The sequence below is a fragment of the Hippocampus bargibanti genome, linkage group LG19 (genome assembly GCF_051943395.1).
Source record: "Hippocampus bargibanti isolate YZ-2025 linkage group LG19, ASM5194339v1, whole genome shotgun sequence".
Classification (NCBI taxonomy): Eukaryota; Metazoa; Chordata; class Actinopteri; order Syngnathiformes; family Syngnathidae; genus Hippocampus; species Hippocampus bargibanti.
In genome coordinates, this window is record NC_142752.1 from 10,668,592 (window position 1) to 10,686,945 (window position 18,354).

Below are 18,354 nucleotides of genomic sequence, written 5' to 3' on the forward strand. Positions count from 1 at the left end.
CGCAGCTGGAAGGTCTCCATTGTCACTGCCGCTCATTTGGCGCTTCACTGTCACCGAAGTGAGTGCCAGCATAAGGTGGGCACATTTTATTCCTTAAATTTGGTCCCTGAAAACAAAATATGATTGGATTGAAAGAAATCACTTCAGGCTTCAACGAATTGCCTTCTTTATAAATTCTTCTGCACGTCGGGTGTGTATGTGTGTGTCAGTGTGTTGGGATGGTAATGGATGGATCAATGTTGCCTTGAGGCCTCCGGCAGAGGCCAGAGATGGATAATAATTCTCGTAATTTCTTTTTAACTATGCCGCCGTTACAGAAACGGCTTGGTATCGATCACATCTGCTCTGCCTGCCACTGTGCGTGCGTAGATAAAGACTATATTTAACTGTTGTCTTGTCCGAGTGCTTCCCCTGTCCCTCAGGCTACTCCTCGATGTGCTTTGAAAATATTACGGCGAGCCCGTGTTTACTGCGGGGTGATGCTTTGCACACCTAGCCGCAGTCGGTGGAAATCTGCAATAAAGAAATAATAGTTTTATGCCTTTAAACAGCGGATGAGGTACTGCTGCATTTTGATATTAAGAAATAAAATCTCGCCTGCCAAGAGTTACTGTTGCTTTTGCAGCCCTCAGAGCAAAATGAATGACCCGATAGCCACACTTTTTGCTCCTACTGTTGTTGCCGTTTTACTTGCTGTGGAAGTTTGTGAAACTTTCAGAAAAAAATTCACTCATACCCAAAAGTAAGTAAATAAATAACTATAAACCCCGGGACTGGTTTTATTTATTTTTATATATATATTTATTTGACTCCTTGTATTTCAGGCGCTGCAAACTGGTGCAAACATTTTTCAACGAAAAATATTGTTTTAATATTTTTGTCGCCACCTCATCAGTCTTGTTTTTGTTTACGCGCACCGGTTCGAAGGCAGTGTCATAAAGTTGCAGTATGATGCTGTTAAAATACACCTCTTACCACTTCTGGGCTCCAAAGAGCAACATTGTAATTAGCTCCAGTACGAGTGTTAAGCCAGTGCGCTTTGATGCGGTTTAGAGCACGATGAGCCGGTGTTAATCTCCACTAGTGTGTGTCTAAGAAACCGATAAGAAATGCTTGTGCGACTTGCAATGAGGGATTAAGACTGCAATGGTATCCCATGTCGTCACGCTACACTCAATCACTGTTGTTTTTCTCTCCCGCTGGTTGTTGCACACAACTGTAGCTATGATAGTTTTGGATTACTTCAATAAATTACAAACTAATTGTCAGTTATGTGAAAGTAATGTATGAAATGAAATTATTATTAACGCATTCACTGCCATTCACAAATGTATTCGGGAATTGAAAATATGACAGAGCGCCATTCCCGAATTTATTCGGGTTTTGGCTTTTCTTGTTTAGGAGCCGAATCGCTGGCTGTCGCCTCTGGCAATTTTTTTCCTTTGCACAAGGGGGCAGCATTTTCCATTTTTCCACGTTAGCGCTTTATGATAATCATAATAACACATTTCATTTATAAGCGCCTTTCAAAACTCTCAAGATCACTTTACAGTCGCAGGATACGTTTTTCTGTGGGTGAGCAACACGCGCCAGCGGGTGAGCCACACGCGCTAGCGTTCACTCAACCCGGAAGTAACTCAAATCGATAGAAAGCTAGCTAGCTAATAGCTAGCTAATAGATAAATAGCTATCTAGAGATGACATTTACTGAACTTAAAACCTTATTTACTAATTCCGAGCTATCTAGCTAGGTGACTAGATAATCATCATCATACATTTCATTTCTAAGCGCCTTTCAAAACCCTCAAGGCCACTTTACAGTCACTGGATCAGTTTTTCTGTGGGTGAGCAGTGGCAGCAACACGTGCCAGCGTTCACTCAACACGGAAGTAACTCAAATAGATAGAAAGCTAGCCAGCTAGCTAATACACAGCCAATAGCTTGCTAGCTAAATAATAATAATAATAATAATAATAATAATAATACATTTCATTTATAAGCGCATTTCAAAACTCTCAAGGTCACTTTACAGTCACAGGATATTTTTTTTCTGCGGGTGAACAGCGGCAGCCACACGCTTTATTCCAGCTCCAGCTGTTGTTAAGGCACTATATAAACCAATGTGTATGTATCGCATTGTATTTTTACAGCCGCCCTCATTTCAAGCGCTTATAACTCCAGACCCATATAATTTAGGGATTAACTCTTTTTTTTCTGATGAAAGAGAGAGTCTGAGGTTTCTCACGCTGCATTGAAAAAAATCATTCAGAATAAAAAAAATGGGGAATGACTCAGCGGTTTTGTACATGGCTGTAGCCTGATTGGTTCCCAGCGCTGACGTCACCCAATGACAGCACAATATCCCATAATTTACAGCCATGGGGATTGGCTGTGCATCTTCTCAGCCCCGCCCAGCACACCCCTCTGTCTTATCACGTGGTTTATTAATATACAGTGATACCTCGGTTTACGAACCCTCGGCTTACGAACTTTTCGGTTTAGGAACATTAAATGTATGAAAATTTAACCTTGGCATACGAACTATTTTTCGGAATACACACGGAGCTGCCAGAAATGACTGATGTGTCGTTCGCGAATGAGGCCGTGCTCCTAACGACAAAATGGCAGCCGATTGTTTTTGTCCATCCTTCCATCAAGCCATCAACAACCATCACAAAGGTAAATAAAATGACTTTATTGTACAGTTTGTTTGTTTAATTATAATACCATAACACATTTATTATACAATTAGAAAGTAGAAATTTATTTTTTATGGGGACCTGGGAACGGATTATTCTAATTTTAATGGTTTTCTATGGGAAATTAATTTTGGGATACACACTTTTATCCTTACACACTCTGTCTGAGAACCAATTAAGTTTGTAAGCCAAGGTATCACTGTATAACTCTACTTCGTGGATTTTCATTTATGGTGGGTGGTCCTGGGCCCCATTAATGGCAAACAAGGAGCGATTACCGTATTTTGAAAAAAAATATGATGTGTACACTTGACCAAAGAGGATGCAGCCTTGACTTGAATACTGCACCTGATTTCTCGTTTTCGCCCATTCTCTGGTTTGGGCTGTGTGGGGTGGAGGATCTCTGAGTGTACTTTTATTTCTGTATGTCTGGACAATGATTCAATTTTCCAAGACTTGTGCAATTAAAATCTCTTACCTAACCACGCGCATTGCTCTACTTTACTGCCTTTCATTCCCTTCCTGATTAGAAATAGCATGCATCTAATAAACTACGGCGCCTTGTTATTTGCGGCTGTCCACTTTATTTACGGCCGAGATTCAATTACGTAGAAAATGGATTTTGCCCGTGCGTACAGTACAATCAGTCACTTGGCTGACCACCACCTTCCAATGCATCTCCCAAAAAAAAAAAAAAAAAAACGTTCTGGTTGTTCTGGTCAGTCGATTTGCTGTGATTACGCGGAAATAATGCCTACTTGGCGCTCGGTGATATTTTGGACAATCTTCTATGACATTTGAATTCATCTTAAGTGGTTTATTTTTTTCCTTGAGAAAGCAGTCAATAGTGGTTTTCTTGCCTGCAAGTGAAAGCGAAAATCTGTATTGGCATCCATTTTCTGAGCATTAAAATAACTTGAAAGGATGAAACAGGGTATTAAGTGGCTTTGTAACCTTTTCTCTGTGTGATGTAAAATGACCATCTTCATCTTCATTTTCCAACTGGGTATGTGGCTGTGTTCAGAATGAACTGACCAACATTCAAACTAGCACACACCGACAACTATTCTAAATGCCACTCATTCACCACATATTAAATTTAGATGTTCTAGTAGGCTTTCCCTGATCTGATTTCTCACCATCTCATTTTTATGCTAACAGTTACTACTATGTACAACTGTAAAAATGAAACTGAATCCAATTTTTCTGTTCCAGACTGACGCTGGAGCAGAAGGAGTTGTGTCGGAGCCGACTAAAACTGCTGTCGTACTTGGACAGGCTGGCAACATACGAGGTAACATAGAATGGATCTGATCCACGCGCGGCCAGATTTATCGCCATCATTGTTGTTCACGTAATGCTGATGGAGTTACGTTATTTCAGGTCTATCCAAAGCCAGTCAAAACATTTATGAAGCTTTCATTAACTCATTCATTGCCATTTAAGAATTTATTCGGGAATTGAAAAGCATGACGTAGAGCGCCATTTCCGAATTTGTATGGGTTTTGGTTTTTCTTGCGAGGGGGTGCCGGTAAAGCGCTGGTCAGACCCCTGGCAATGTTTTTCCGTCCCGCGAGGGGGCAGCATTTGCCTTTTATACAGCCCCCCCCATTTCAAGCTCATAACTCCAGACCCATATAATTTAGAAATTAACTCTACTTTTCTGATGAAACAAGAGTCTATTGAATGTAGTCCTAAAACTCAATATTTTGTGGGTCCTGCAATTTGAGTGAAAATGATTTTTAAAAAAAACCCTGGCACTTAAAGGACAACCGACGTCACTTTTTTGTTTCCTAACTGACATCAGAAAAATGTTTTATAGCATCTAAAATACCCAAAACACGCAGTATGATATTTTTATTCAAATGCAAAACACCAATAAAAATCTACAAAAAATTGAGCTGCGAATTGGGCATTTTCAGAAAGTCCCGCCCCCAGTCCGTGACGTCACGCCAAGATGTCTTGCATTGCTGGAGAATCAAAACAATGGCTTCAGATTCGGAGAATATGCTTTCTTGTTAGACATTCAATTATGAATATGATTTAAATAGTTCTGAAGAGAAAAGCATACGTTTGCAATCGATTAAATAATTTAGTCCGTGCCATTTTGAGGCAACATTGGGGCAACAATGGATCATCAGAAAAGAGGCACAAAATGGCGACCTCCAGTGGCCACCTCAGGCTGATGAATTCCTTATATGGAGCTTGGACTCCCTCTTCTGGCGGCTTTTGGGTGCAACACGGTTCTCAGAACAAACATGTACAGCAAAATACATTGACGTGATGCAAGTAGTTTCGGGACACTTTAAGTCATTTTTATTGATGTTTTGCATTTGACTAAAAATATCAGCTTGCGTGTTTTGGGTATTTTAGATGCTATAAAACGTTTTTCTGATGTCAGTTAGGAAACAAAAAAAGTGGTGTTGGTTGTCGTTTAAGCTAGCAAACAAAAGCTGTGCACACACAATGTGTAATTGTTAAATTTGCCCGGATTGCAAGTAAAATATATATATTTTTAATAGTTGGACGACTTTGTGTACCAAAAACGTCAGTCAGTCGTATCTCTGTGCGCCACGGTATTTTCTGTTGTGTTCTGTCTTTTCCTCACTGGGAGCTCTCACGAAATCCATGGCTTCTTAACTGCACATTAAGTCCCCCCAAAGCAAAAAAAGAGGCTTTTCTTATCTACCCTCCATTGATATTCTCTTGGAAACGCGCTAATCTCATTTCCCCCACTTTGGAAAGGTTGTAGGCCATACATTGCGTGAGATGCATTTGAACAATCTGACACAAGAATGGATGGTTTCCCGCCAAGAAATGTGATTTTATTGCACCGGTGAAGGCCACCAAAAGTATATCAAGCGGGCGAGTTGAGATTCAGGCTGAGTAATGTGAACGGCGCCACCTTTTTCCATGCTCCATAAATTGCCACGCGGTGCGACGCAGCACACTTTTTCTCAAGCAGCCAGCAGGAAAAAGATGAGATTTTAGCCCGCGTAGATAGAGCCCAGCCAGACGGACATTGTCATGGTAACCACAGCTGCGCCTTCGCATCCGTTCTCCCCGGCCGTCTATGAATACGATATTACTAAGGTTTTATCATCCCAAGTATGCACGCCCGTCGTCTGAGCACGGCCTATTCGAAGGCGGCTTGCCAGATACGCACACAATTTTGAAATAATTGGAATATCAATAATATGTTCCTGGTCAAATGGACTGCATTATAAAAACACCTTTGTCAAAGCAGACTGGCAGCTGTTTTCAAAGTGGAGCTTTGTTGAAAGACATGTTTTAGTTGGTCTGTAATTCTATAAAAATATGAACACCACAAGTCTATATCTCTTATTTCACTCAAACAAAAATCATTTCTAGCCTTTTCCATTCTTTAGTAATCAGCACTTGGTTTGCCCCCCCCCCCCCCCCCCCCCCCATAAAATGGTTTCTCTGCAATGGTGACGCAGTCTGTTTATACCAGGATTGCTCAATATTTGCAATCGACCAGGCGATCTCCAAGGTACTATTTATTGGTTGATCGCATAACAAGGTAATGCGACATTGTCATGAATTGACACTATACAAATAAAGCTGAGTTGTTTTGGAAAAAAATACACATCAGCCTATCAGCAGTGTCTGAAATAACGTCTGCCCGGACGCCCGGGACGTGCAACTTTTCCGTTGGGCGTACAACTTACAAAACGTCTCTGCCCGGGTGGCTGACAACTTTTTGGGGAAAAAAACGAAGAAATTAAAAAAAAACAAAGATTGTAACACCTGCTAAAGTGTAAGGTGCCTAAACCCGTGCAAGAACTATCATACCTGACATGTTTTTATTTATTTATTTATTTATTTATGTATTTATTTATTTATTGTTATTCTTTTATTATTTATTGTATATGTATTTAATATATATTTATTAATATACAGTAATAATAATAATACATTTCATTTTTAAGCGCCTTTCAAAACTCCCAAGGTCACTTTACAGTCACACGATAATTTTTTTCTGTGGGTGAGCAGCGGCAGCCACATGCGGCAGCGTTCACTCAACCTGGAAGTAACTCAAATAGATAGAAAGCTAGCTAGCTAGCCAATCGTTAGCCAACAGATACTTAGCTAGATAGCCAGCCAGCTAGATAGCCAGCCAATATGTATTATTTTTTTATTGTTACTAGTTATTTTTTTGTTTGCATATGTTTTGTGCCATTTAACTCATTCACTGCCAGACGATGTGCACAAATGTGTCCACTCCAGTGCCAGGGTCTTTGTCATTTTCACACAAATTGCAGGACCCACAGAATGTTGCGTTTTAGGACTACATAAACATTCAATACAGCGTTAGAAACCTTAGACCATTTTTTCATCAGAAAAGAAAAGTTAATTCTCAAGTTATATGGGTCTGGAGTTATCTGTGCTTGAAATGGGGGCGGCTGTACAAAATCACAATACAATACAGATTGCTTTTTATAGCGCTGAAACAACCGCTGAAGCTGTAACAAAGTGCTAACATGGTCAAAAGGCAAATGATGCCCCCAGTGGAACTAAAAAAACATTGCCAGAGGTATGACCAGCACTTTATTGGCACCATCCACAAGAAAAACCAAAATCTAAAGAAATTCAGGAATGGCGCTCCACGTCACACTTTTCAATTTCCGATTAAATTCTGGAATAGCAGTGAATGAGGTCAGTATTGTCATCTTATTGTACTCAATACAGGAGATACTTGGAGGTCCCCACGCTGCCGAGCAGAAATATGATGCAGAGTTCTTCAAGAAATTCCGTAGTCAGAATATTGTTTTATCAGCACGGAACTACGCCAGGGTAAAAAGAATACCAACCACAATAACTCTCCTTTTATGCTCAAGAGCCACACCCTGTCACAAAAATTGTTTTGCACCACAGGAGAGTAATGTGCAGGCATTGGACATCCTCTTCACCTATCACGGGGAAGAGCTCCTCGAGCATCGACTCGCCATCCTTTCCAACTTCCCGGAGACCACTTCTCCGCATGAATACACCACCTTGCTGCCTGAGGTCTAGTGAGTATCTGGTACCACAAAAAAGATAAAGAAGAAGATAAATGCACTTTACGAGACTTGAGAACACTGAAACTGTGCCCTACTCAACACAGCACTGAAGTTGTCCAGCGTTCAATTCCGATTTGCTTTTGGACATGAAAATGATTCAAATGCCACTTGACCGTGATGGCACGTAGTGGAGGATAGCTGCCATTTTGGCTTAAAAAAAAAAAAAACACGAAACACACGCGCACACATGAGCGTCATCTTCCCTATTTACGAGTGCATGTGTGACATTTTGTATGGAGGTGGGCCATTTGCAGCTCTGCAGTGAGCATCCATCACGCCCAGGCGGGCTCACCACAGGTCGCTTCGCCGTCATCCACCACTTTAAGAGCGCCGACCGCACTGCAGCACGAGTGCGAATAAGCGTACGGGAAGGGGAGGAGATGAAGAAGCGGCGGCAAGCAGCCCTGTCGTTATTATTGATCAGGTTACAGTAGCAGAAAAAGAAAGGGAAGTTCCAAAGATTCACTACGTGGCTTTTGAATTTGTCTGTTTGCACTCTTTTCTTTCCCTCCTTTTGACACACTCAAAGTTGGAATTATTCAGTCTCCACATCTAATATTTACTCTCCCATCTTTCTTTCAAATGAGATTTTTCCTTTTGAAAGACAAACCTCCCAAGGCTCTTTGTCTTTTTTTTTTTTTTTCAAATTCCACGTGTTAATGAATGAACTTGTCGAAAGATAAACGTTCCGTTTTTAATATGAATCGCTTGGATGATTGTTTTGGGCTTCTTTGGGATTCTTGCAGCGTTAATCACTGCACGGAAAGGCTTTTCAAGGGTTTGTCTTGGTCGTATTATATTGAGAATCCCGTTTAAGGGGAAATTAAATGTCTTGCAACAAAACACACAGAAAAATGTTTCCTGACAAATTTGAAACATTAAAACCATTGCCAAGTATGGAAAATACCGAAAAAATTAATCGTTTTCTTGCCCATCCTTTTTTTATTTTATTTTATTTTATGTTAATAGTTTTGCAAAGCACTTTGTTACAGCTGCAGCTGTTGTGAAAGCGCAATAAAAATAAAGGATGTTTGCTCTTGTATTTTCCTGGGAAGTGTGGATGAGCGAGGCGAGCAGGCAATGACGGCCTGGGACGAGCAACGGCACCGACAGACTGACTGGTGCGAGGCGGACCGGTGCAGGTAAGATCCCACAATGCTCCTCTTGTAAAAATGCCGTCCCATCTTCCGTTAGTGTGGGTCCAGGTGGCGAAAAGTAATCAGCCGTGTCCTCTAAATGTGAAAGGGAGGCATAACCAACTTGCAGTCAACCGAACTTGCTACATTGAAACTACTAATAAATAACACTGCTGTTGGACTTAAAGCATGGTTTTCTCAAATCATCTTTGCCCACAGTAAATGAAAGGAAAGGCCTTTAATCTATTCCAGCATGCTCCAAAACCAAATTAGTTAGTTTGAAAAAAAAGAATATGATACTTCCTGCTGAAAAAATATCCTCTGACTGTAAAGTGTCCTTGAGAGTTTTGAAAGGCGCTTATAAATGAAATGCATTATTATTATTAGTACAGTGATACCTCAACTTACAAACACCTTATCTTACAAACATTTCATCTTACAATCGTCAAATTTATGAAAATTAAACCTTATAATAAGCACTATTTTCATCATACACACGACCGAACAGCACCAGAGGTTAACTTCCCAACAGTCCTTATGGACGGTGACTCTCCTTCCATAAGCCATCAATGACAATCAAAAAGGTAAATAAAACTTCATTTTACAGCACAGTTTATGTCTTTTATTACAGTCCTCATGTAATGAGCCTCTCTTTCCAAACAGCAATTCCCTTTGACCTTCAACCTCCAACGCCATTCCATCTAGCCATAAATGACCATCACAAATGTAAATAAAGTGACTTTATGATAGAATGCAGTGTATTTCTTTCATTACAATACAACAGCACATTTATTATACATAGAATAAGGTATGTTGTGTGTAGTTTTAAGGCTTATTTAGTTGAAAAGTATATTTTATGGAAACCCGGGAACGGATTATTCCAATTTTAACGGTTTCCTATGAGAATTTTTTTTGGGGAGATACACAGTTTTCGCCTTACACACACTGTCTGGGAACTAATTAAGTTCGTAAATTGAGGTCTCACCGTACTTCATAAATATATAAAACGTATAGGATATAAGATCAAAAAATGAACTAAGAGTTTCGCTCAATGACTATTGCAGGCTCAATAATCTGCAGTGATATTTGTTTTTCCACATATAATGTGAATAATACACCAAAAAATTGTTTTGTAACCCCACATATTAGAGATTTTTGTTTAAAAATAAAAATCACATCATTTTCTTCTTTTTTTCATGATTGTATTCATTTTATTTTATTTTTATTTATTTTATTATTTATGTATTGACTATTTTCTCCAAAAACATAGTTTTATTCTCATAAACACAAGTTATTTCTGCTTTGGATAAACAGTGATCCCTCGTGGAAAGGCCTTTAATCTGTTCCAATATCCTCCAAAACAAAAACAAAAAAAAAACAATAAAATAGCAGTATTTTTTTAATAGAAGCTTCCTCCCAGAATCCAACGATTCCAACTCAGGCCGATGATTATCACATGTGCGTGTGTTACTTCCGGGAGTGAACGCTGGCGCATCTGGCTGCCGCTGCTCACCCGCAGAAAAACGTATCCTGTGACTGTAAAGTGTCCTTGAGAGTTTTGGTGCTCAGACATGAAATGTATTATTATTATTATTATTATTATTATTATTATTATTATTATTATTATTATTATTATTATTATACTTCATAAATACATAAAACAATGAATATAAGATTTTAAAAATGATCTTAAAACCTTCGGTCAATGGGTGTTGGTGGGTCAATAATCTGTCGTGATATTTGTTTTTGTGCATATAATGTGAATAAAAACTAAAATGTTTTGTCTCTCCACATATTCGAGATTTTAGTTTAAAAATACAAATCACATTTCTTTCCTTCTGTTTTTCTGTTTTCTGTTTTCCTTCTGTTCAGTTTTTTAATTTTATTTTGTAATGCAAAACAACATTACCACATTACATATTGATTTTTATATTGATTTAACAACAACTGAAGCTGTAACAAAGCACTTAACATGGACAGCAGGAAGTAAAGCAATCACAAAGATAGTAGAAACCATTAATAATAATAATAATAATTATTATTATTATTATTATTATTATAATTATTATAATACATTTCATTTATAAGTGCCGTTCAAAACTCTCAAGGACACTTTACAGTCATTGACTTCTCCCAAACCAGTACACCCAGTTTTATTTTCATAAAGAAAAGTTCTTTCGATTTTAGATATAATGCAAACCAAAATGTACAAAAAAATCGTATTTTTCAGTGTATAAGTTGCACCTAAAAGCCTTGATTTTCTTCAACACCCTTATACACAGGCGCGTCTTATATATTTAATAATATTGAGTCACAACAGGTGTTGCAACTCCTCCATTTTCACCTGTAGAAGTAGTGCACGGTCCATTTTGTGCTATATAAAATTTAACCACAGGCTCTACTGTAGCGCCTTGTAATGTGGTGCGCCTTGTATTTGCAAGACTTTTATAAATGTACATATTATACAGTAAAGTCTCGTTATATCGATATCGGATATATCGATAGTCCCGGTTATATCGATACTATTTCTATGCACGCACGGAGAAAATTACATGCAAACAGGGTCGGATATATCGATAGTCCCGGTTATATCGATATTTTTCGGACTCTCTTGAATATCGATATAACGAGACTTTACTGTATTTGGAAAATGTTTTTCATTCATTGGGGGTGCGCCTTATACACGGGTGTGCCTTATACACCGGAAAATATGGTACTTTTAGCTGCAGGCTCCAAATGTCCCTGCACAATTTGTCGCAACATGCTTTTTATTTCACAGTGACTCTATTCTAATTAAGCATATATCCGTATAACCTCGGTCAGGGCCGTGTTGGAAGAGAACCCATTTGATGATGACGCCTTCCTATATGAAGACACTCCGGATCTGCTGCGCTTCCGCTCGCAGACGCCTTCTGTGCGGCTCTTGGCTGACTGGTACTGCAGCCGAGCGCGGGATATAGAATCGTGCTCCCGACAGGTACACCCAACTCCCATCCACCTTTTGCTGCCTTGAGATACGAGTGACCTGACTTCCATGAGCTTCTGATGTTGTCACATAATAATAATAATAATAATAATAATAATAATAATAATAATAATAATACATTTTATTTCAAGCGCCTTTCAAAGCTCTCAATGAGACTTTACAGTCACAGACAAGCATCGATGCAATAATAAATAGAATACAATTATAAATAGAGTACAATAAATAAAATACAATTAAAAATACAAACAAGCGATACAGCTACACAGAAAATGCAATTTTAAATACAGTAAAGTAAATACAGTCAATATCGGTTATATCGATAGTACTGCTTATTACGATACTATTTCTATGAACGCATGGAGAAAATTTACATGCCGCAGGATCGGATATATCGATAGTCCGGTTATATCGATATTTTTTCCGACTCCCGAGAATATCGATATAACAATACTTTACTTTATGTGGTTTTTGAGATGGGATTTGAAGGTGGGAAGAGAATCAATGTTACGAATGTTGGGAGGAGGTGATTTACGGAGTTTGGGGGCACAGCAGCTGAAAGCGCTGTCCCCCATCGTGATGAGACGGGCAGAGGTGGCACACAGAGGTGGAGGGAGGAAGAGGATCTGAGGGAACAAGAGGGAATAGAAATTTGAAGGCCCACATAAGACCCCAACTCTACACTTTTTACCTCCTTCCCAGTCACTTGTTGATCCATCTTGTTACAGCAGATTTTCCTGTCTTGTTGACAGCACTCACAAGCGCGCTGCTGTCGTTTTTGAGGAATTAAACGTTCATTGCTCATTTTTCGAGACAACTTTAGCAAAATCACACCTTTCATCATTCTCTCATAATGATGCCACTTCTCGCACGCGCACGTCTGCCTAAGACGCCGTCTTTGTTAATCTCCAGGAATCACAGCAGCAGCTCTCTGCTTCTTCTCTCCCTCATTTCTTTTTAATTAGATCTCATCTGCCTTTCTTAGTAGACGCATCACTTTATTCCGGGAGACACCAGGGATTTTACCTCAGTCCCTTGACACCTAAGCCTCATCCATTTTTTTCCCACCCATGTGCTCATGCGCTTGACAGCAAAAGGAAGTCAGGACCATTTGAGTGCAGACCTTGTCTAAAGCTAAATAAAATTAAGTACAATTTTCTGATCAAATCACCCATTGCATGTATTCTAAACCTTTCTTTGTGTTTGGTATTCATTTTCAAATGTATTTTTGTAAAAGTGAAAATGGACAGATTAATTTTTATTAAGAATAAAAAAGCAAATGTAACACAAAACAAAAACTCTAGACAAGAATTTATACACTAACAATACTGAAAAATATTTACGTTTAAATTTTTTTGCATATCAGGTGGACTGTGCTCTGTCGTTAGTGCGTCTGGGGACAGAGCGAGCCGTGCCCGGATTGGACCTGCTTTGTAGCGACCTCGTGACCCTAGAGACGCTTGTCTATGAAACGCTGGGCGAAATCAACCTAACCCTTCGAGACCTGCAGCAGCTCGCCGACATCGACAAGCTTCGCCTGCTCATGAAAAATGTAAGACAGTTATTTGAAAAACTTATTTTGTGACAGTATGCATCCAATCGGCTATTGTTGTGTAGAGAAAAAGTGTTTATATAAATATGGGGGATGGCGCTGCGAGAGTGGCTGCCTTTCCAGCAGCTCCTGTATTTTGTTTTTCTACTTCTTTCTTTCCTTTCCTCTTCCTTTCATAACTTTGCTGCTGTGAAATTTAAATTTCTCCACTGCGAGATGAATAAAGGTACATCCAATCCAATCTAAAATGAGCAATTAAAAGAAATAGATGTATTTTATTTTGTAAAAGTGTTTATTTTTCATTTGGTGGATATTCTAAAATGAGCAATTAAAATAAATATTTATTTTATTTTGTAAAAGTGTTTCTATAAATTTGGTGGATAATCTAAAATGAGAAATTAAAAGAAATATATTTATTTTATTTTGTGAAAGTGTCTAAAGACGGAGGACACTGATTTGCTGCGGCGACCCCTTGAAGGGAAAAGCCAAAAGGAAAAGAAGTTTATATAAATTTGGGGGATAATATTAAATGAGCAATTAAAATAAATAGATTAATTTTATTTTTAAATGGGGTAATTTGTCATCATTTGTGGCAAAATAAAAAAGGCATTGTGTTCACGATATAATTCAAATAATGGTAAAAAATTGTGAGTGTCACATTTTTTATCATTTTAATTTCTTAAAATGTTTAACTAGTTTGATTTAGTTTGTCCAAACATTATTCTATCGTGGCAAATGATATGAAAGATTTGCTTTATTGTTTAAAAAAAACAATAATTTGTATAATTCGGTAAACGTGACAACATATTTCAGTTATTACTGGTAATGCAATTTTCACTTTTTAAAATGTATATTTTTTACTGACATATTTGTGAATTTAATTTGAAGGCAGCAGCTTTCCTAAACGTTTTTTTTTCCTGCTAGTCATTATAAGTTCGGATATTTAGTGCCGTTTGTTCCGCGGTGTTTGTTTTCCTTTCTCACTTGGAGCACACTAATAAAAGCTGACAGTGGCGATTGCAGCTAGTGTAGCGACCACAGTGTCCTTGGAGTGCGTTATATGAGGCGAATGGCCGCTAATGTGCCGCCTGTTACTTGGGCCTGCCAGTAAGATTAGCCAAGCGGGCCGCCAGACAGCCAGCAAATGTCGTTTACTGCCACGACAACAACCGTTTGATTGCCCGGCTGAGACCCGCTAATTCGCTCTCCTATGTTCTTCAACTAAACAACCTCCTTTGCATGCTTCTTATGTCTTTGTTTATCACAGATCAGCCGAGTCAATTACTGTACAGTGATACCTTGGCTTACAAACGTAATTGGTTCCCAGACAGAGTGTGTAAGGCGAAAAGTGTGTATCCCAAAAATTAATTTCCCATAGGAAACCATTAAAATGAGAATAATCTGTTCCCAGGTGCCCATAAAACATAATTTTCTACGTTCTAATTTTCTAAGCCTTAAAACTACACACAATATACCTTATTTTATGTATAATATATGTGCTATGGTATTAGAATTAAAGAAATAAACTACTATATAATAAAGTATTTGTATTTACCTTTGTGATGGTCGTTGATGTCTTGATGGAATGGAGTGGCCGGTTTCCTCAGCATTAAACACTTGATGAGGAACGTAACCTTCTTCTTTCATCATCTTGAGAAATGATCCCTCGTAGGTGCTTTCTCTGTGATAATTGTATCGAGTTCCTCATCAATTGTGTTCTGTTTAGCTGGGTTGATAGCTTTTTGCATCAAGTGTACAGATGGCTTGTGCGGGTTGTTTGTGGAGCCTGATTGATGGAATATTTTAACCTTGCAGTCTACACTCTGGCTTTGAACTATCAAAGTTGAAAATCTCTCACTGTCGTCTGCCTGTCTCTTTAATGTTTAAACCGCACCTCCCTGCTGCGTTCGTGACAAATCACGTGGCTTTAACCGAAAACTAGGAGCGGGGAATAGAGGACAAAAACAGTCGGCTGCCATTTTGTTGTTAGAAGAATGGGCTTATTCGCGAACCACACATCACTCATTGAGGCAGCTCCGTTACGAAAAAAGTTTGGTAAAGTTCATATGCTAAGGTAAAATTTTCATAAATGTAACGTTCGTAAACCGAAAAGTTCATAAGCCAAGGGGTTTGTAAACCGCGGTATCACTGTATTTGAGATATCCTACCTTCTAATTCTGAACCAAAAAAACTGCTTCTTTCAAGGTCTCACAATCAATCCTTGGGACCATTTAGAGCAGGGGTGTCAAAGTAATTTTTTGCCGCGGGCCACATTGTAGTTATGGTTTCCTCTGGAGGGCCTTTATGAATTTGGGAAACCCATTAGAATGTTTAAATCCCTTCAAATATTACATATAGAGCACACAGCAAATTAATGAATAACTCATTTTCAAATCTAAAGTCAAGAATAATGACTTTTATTGTGGTTGACATCCAAAAATATGAAATTTTGGCTCAGATTTTAGCAATCATCATGGAATTTAACAAGTTTGATTTGCTTTCGCGGGCCGAAAAAAAATGATGTGGCGGGCCGGATTTGGCCCGCGGGCCTTGACTTTGACACCTGTGATTTAGAGTGTTCCATTCACCTACCATGCATATTTTGGAAATGTGGGAGGTACTCAAAGAAAACTTATCCAGACATTGGGAGAACATGCAAACCCCACACAGGAAGGCCAGCGCCGAAATCGAACCTTGAACCTCAGCACTTTGAGGCGGAAGTGCTAACCAGATCACCATGCTTGCGAGCCATTTACCTCATTCGCTGCCAGACGATGTGCAAAAAGGGGTCCACTCCAGTGCCAGGGTTTTTGTCATTTTCACTCAAATTGCAGGACCCACAGAATATTGAATTTTAGGACTACATAACCATTCAATGCAGCGTAAGAAACCTTAGTCTCTCTTCTGGCATCAGAAAAAAAGTGTTAATTCCCAAGTTATATGGGTCTGGAGTTATCTGAGCTTGAAATGGGGACAGCTGTACAAAATACAATACATACATATTGATTTATATAGCGCTTCAACAACATCTGAAGCTGTAACAAAGCACTAACATGGACAAATTCTGCCCCCTTGTGGGGCCAGAGGTCTGACCAGCGCTGTATCAACACCTCCCCGCAAGAAAAAACAAAACCTGAACGAATTTGCGAATGGCGCGCCATGTCACACTTTTCAATTCCCAAATAAATTTGGGAATGGCAACGAGTGAGTTAAATTGAACTTTTTTCTTTTTTGACAAGCTAATCGATGTCTTTTTGCCAGCAGTCTTGCAAGGAACGTTACATGAAAGACGCTTTCCAATGGATGGTGCCCTTTCTACACCGCTGCGAGCGACAAAAGGAGGGCGCTGCCCAAAGCCTGCTACGGGACTTTCTGGTGGGACTGGCCTGCAACGACTTGGCCTTCCCGCTCATCATCTTCCAGCACTCCAAACCTGACGTGAGTGCCATTATTTATTTATTTTTTTTCCATAGATATCATTTCCTAGTTTCTCGAAATATTTGAGCCTTCTTATTTGGCAAAATATCTTGAAACATGGTTATTTTATGCTGCTTTTCATGACCAACATTCACCAAATCTGAGCTTTTATTTAAAAAAAAAACAATTGCAGTGATACCTCGGCTTACGAACGCTTTAGCTAACGAACTTTTCGCCTTACGAACGTTACATTCAAGAGAATATAATCTTGGCATACAAACTATTTTTTGGGAAACACACGGCGCGCCACAATGAGTGACGTGTCATTCGCGAACGAGCCGGTTCTTGGAGCTGGATCTCTGAAGTGAACGAAGCTGGAAATGGCAGACGGCTTTTTTTCCCTCTATTCCACACCCCCAGTCTTCGGTTAAAGCCGCACGTGGTTGGTCAAGATCCACGGTAGAGGAGGGAGGGGACACACGCATCAGGACACACGCAGCAGTGAGCAGGTGGAGGGGTTACAGAAACAGAAACACACGCACGAAAGGGAGACAACAGAGCTTGAAACAAAAAAACAAAAGTGAAAAAACAAAAAAAAAGCCAAAAGTGAAATGGTGAGAAAATGGATAGAAAACAGTAACATTTGGACTTGTTTCAACTTTATTGATAGTTCAAAGGCAGAGTGTAGACTGCAAGGTTAAAGGTCTGCCTGCATCTGGTGCTGTTGCAATATCACAACTTCTAAGATGTACAACCCGGAGCTCCTTGAGAAACTTTATGCAAAAAGCTATCCATTCCATCAAGTCATCAACGACCATCACAAAGGTAAATAAAACAACTTGATTATACACTACAGTTTATTTCTTTAATTACAATACCATAGCACATTTATTATACATAAAACAGGGTATATTTTGTGTAGTTTTAAGGCTTATTTAGGAGACAATTTTATGGGGACCTGGGAACAGATAATTCTCATTCCAATGGTTTCCTATGTGAAATTAAGGTTTGGAATACACACCTTTCGCCTTACACACACTTCCCTGGGAACTAATTAAGTTCGTAAGCCAAGGTATCACTGTATATTACTTTGTCAATTTGTGGAAAAATGAATTAAACGCAGCGTCAAAAAGGGTCCTTGGTTAATTTTTAATTATTTTAAAATGAAATCGGTTGTCGTTACTTTCACCATTTAAATTGTTTCCTGTCTTTCATCCAGTCTACGCAGAAAGTGATCGGGGACCCGGACCAGCTTATGGCGGTGGCGCTGGAGTGCATTTACTGCAGCGAGAGAGACGACCAGCTCAGCCTGTGCTATGACATCCTAGAGTGTCTTCCCCAGAGGGGTTTCGGGTAAGGCCAAAAACAAAACCTGGGCCGCCTTATCTCCCATTGAGACTCCAAAGACTCCAGCTCTACTCTGTTCTGTTCGCTTTTTCACTTGAAAGACTGCAGGCATTTAAAAAGAAACAACCAGCATCCC

At 39.2% G+C, this 18,354-nt stretch overlaps 1 protein-coding gene across 1 annotated transcript in view; it reads left to right on the forward strand.

The window, feature by feature from the left end:
- nbas (NBAS subunit of NRZ tethering complex) overlaps positions 1 to 18,354 on the forward strand; it is a 175,716-nt gene that overhangs the window by 33,832 nt on the left and 123,530 nt on the right. Inside the window, 8 exon segments of the mRNA XM_089021896.1 lie at positions 3,915 to 3,993; positions 7,413 to 7,517; positions 7,599 to 7,735; positions 8,839 to 8,925; positions 11,743 to 11,896; positions 13,269 to 13,454; positions 16,716 to 16,892; positions 18,091 to 18,224. Of these exon segments, the coding sequence (XP_088878022.1) occupies positions 3,915 to 3,993; positions 7,413 to 7,517; positions 7,599 to 7,735; positions 8,839 to 8,925; positions 11,743 to 11,896; positions 13,269 to 13,454; positions 16,716 to 16,892; positions 18,091 to 18,224 (1,059 nt within the window).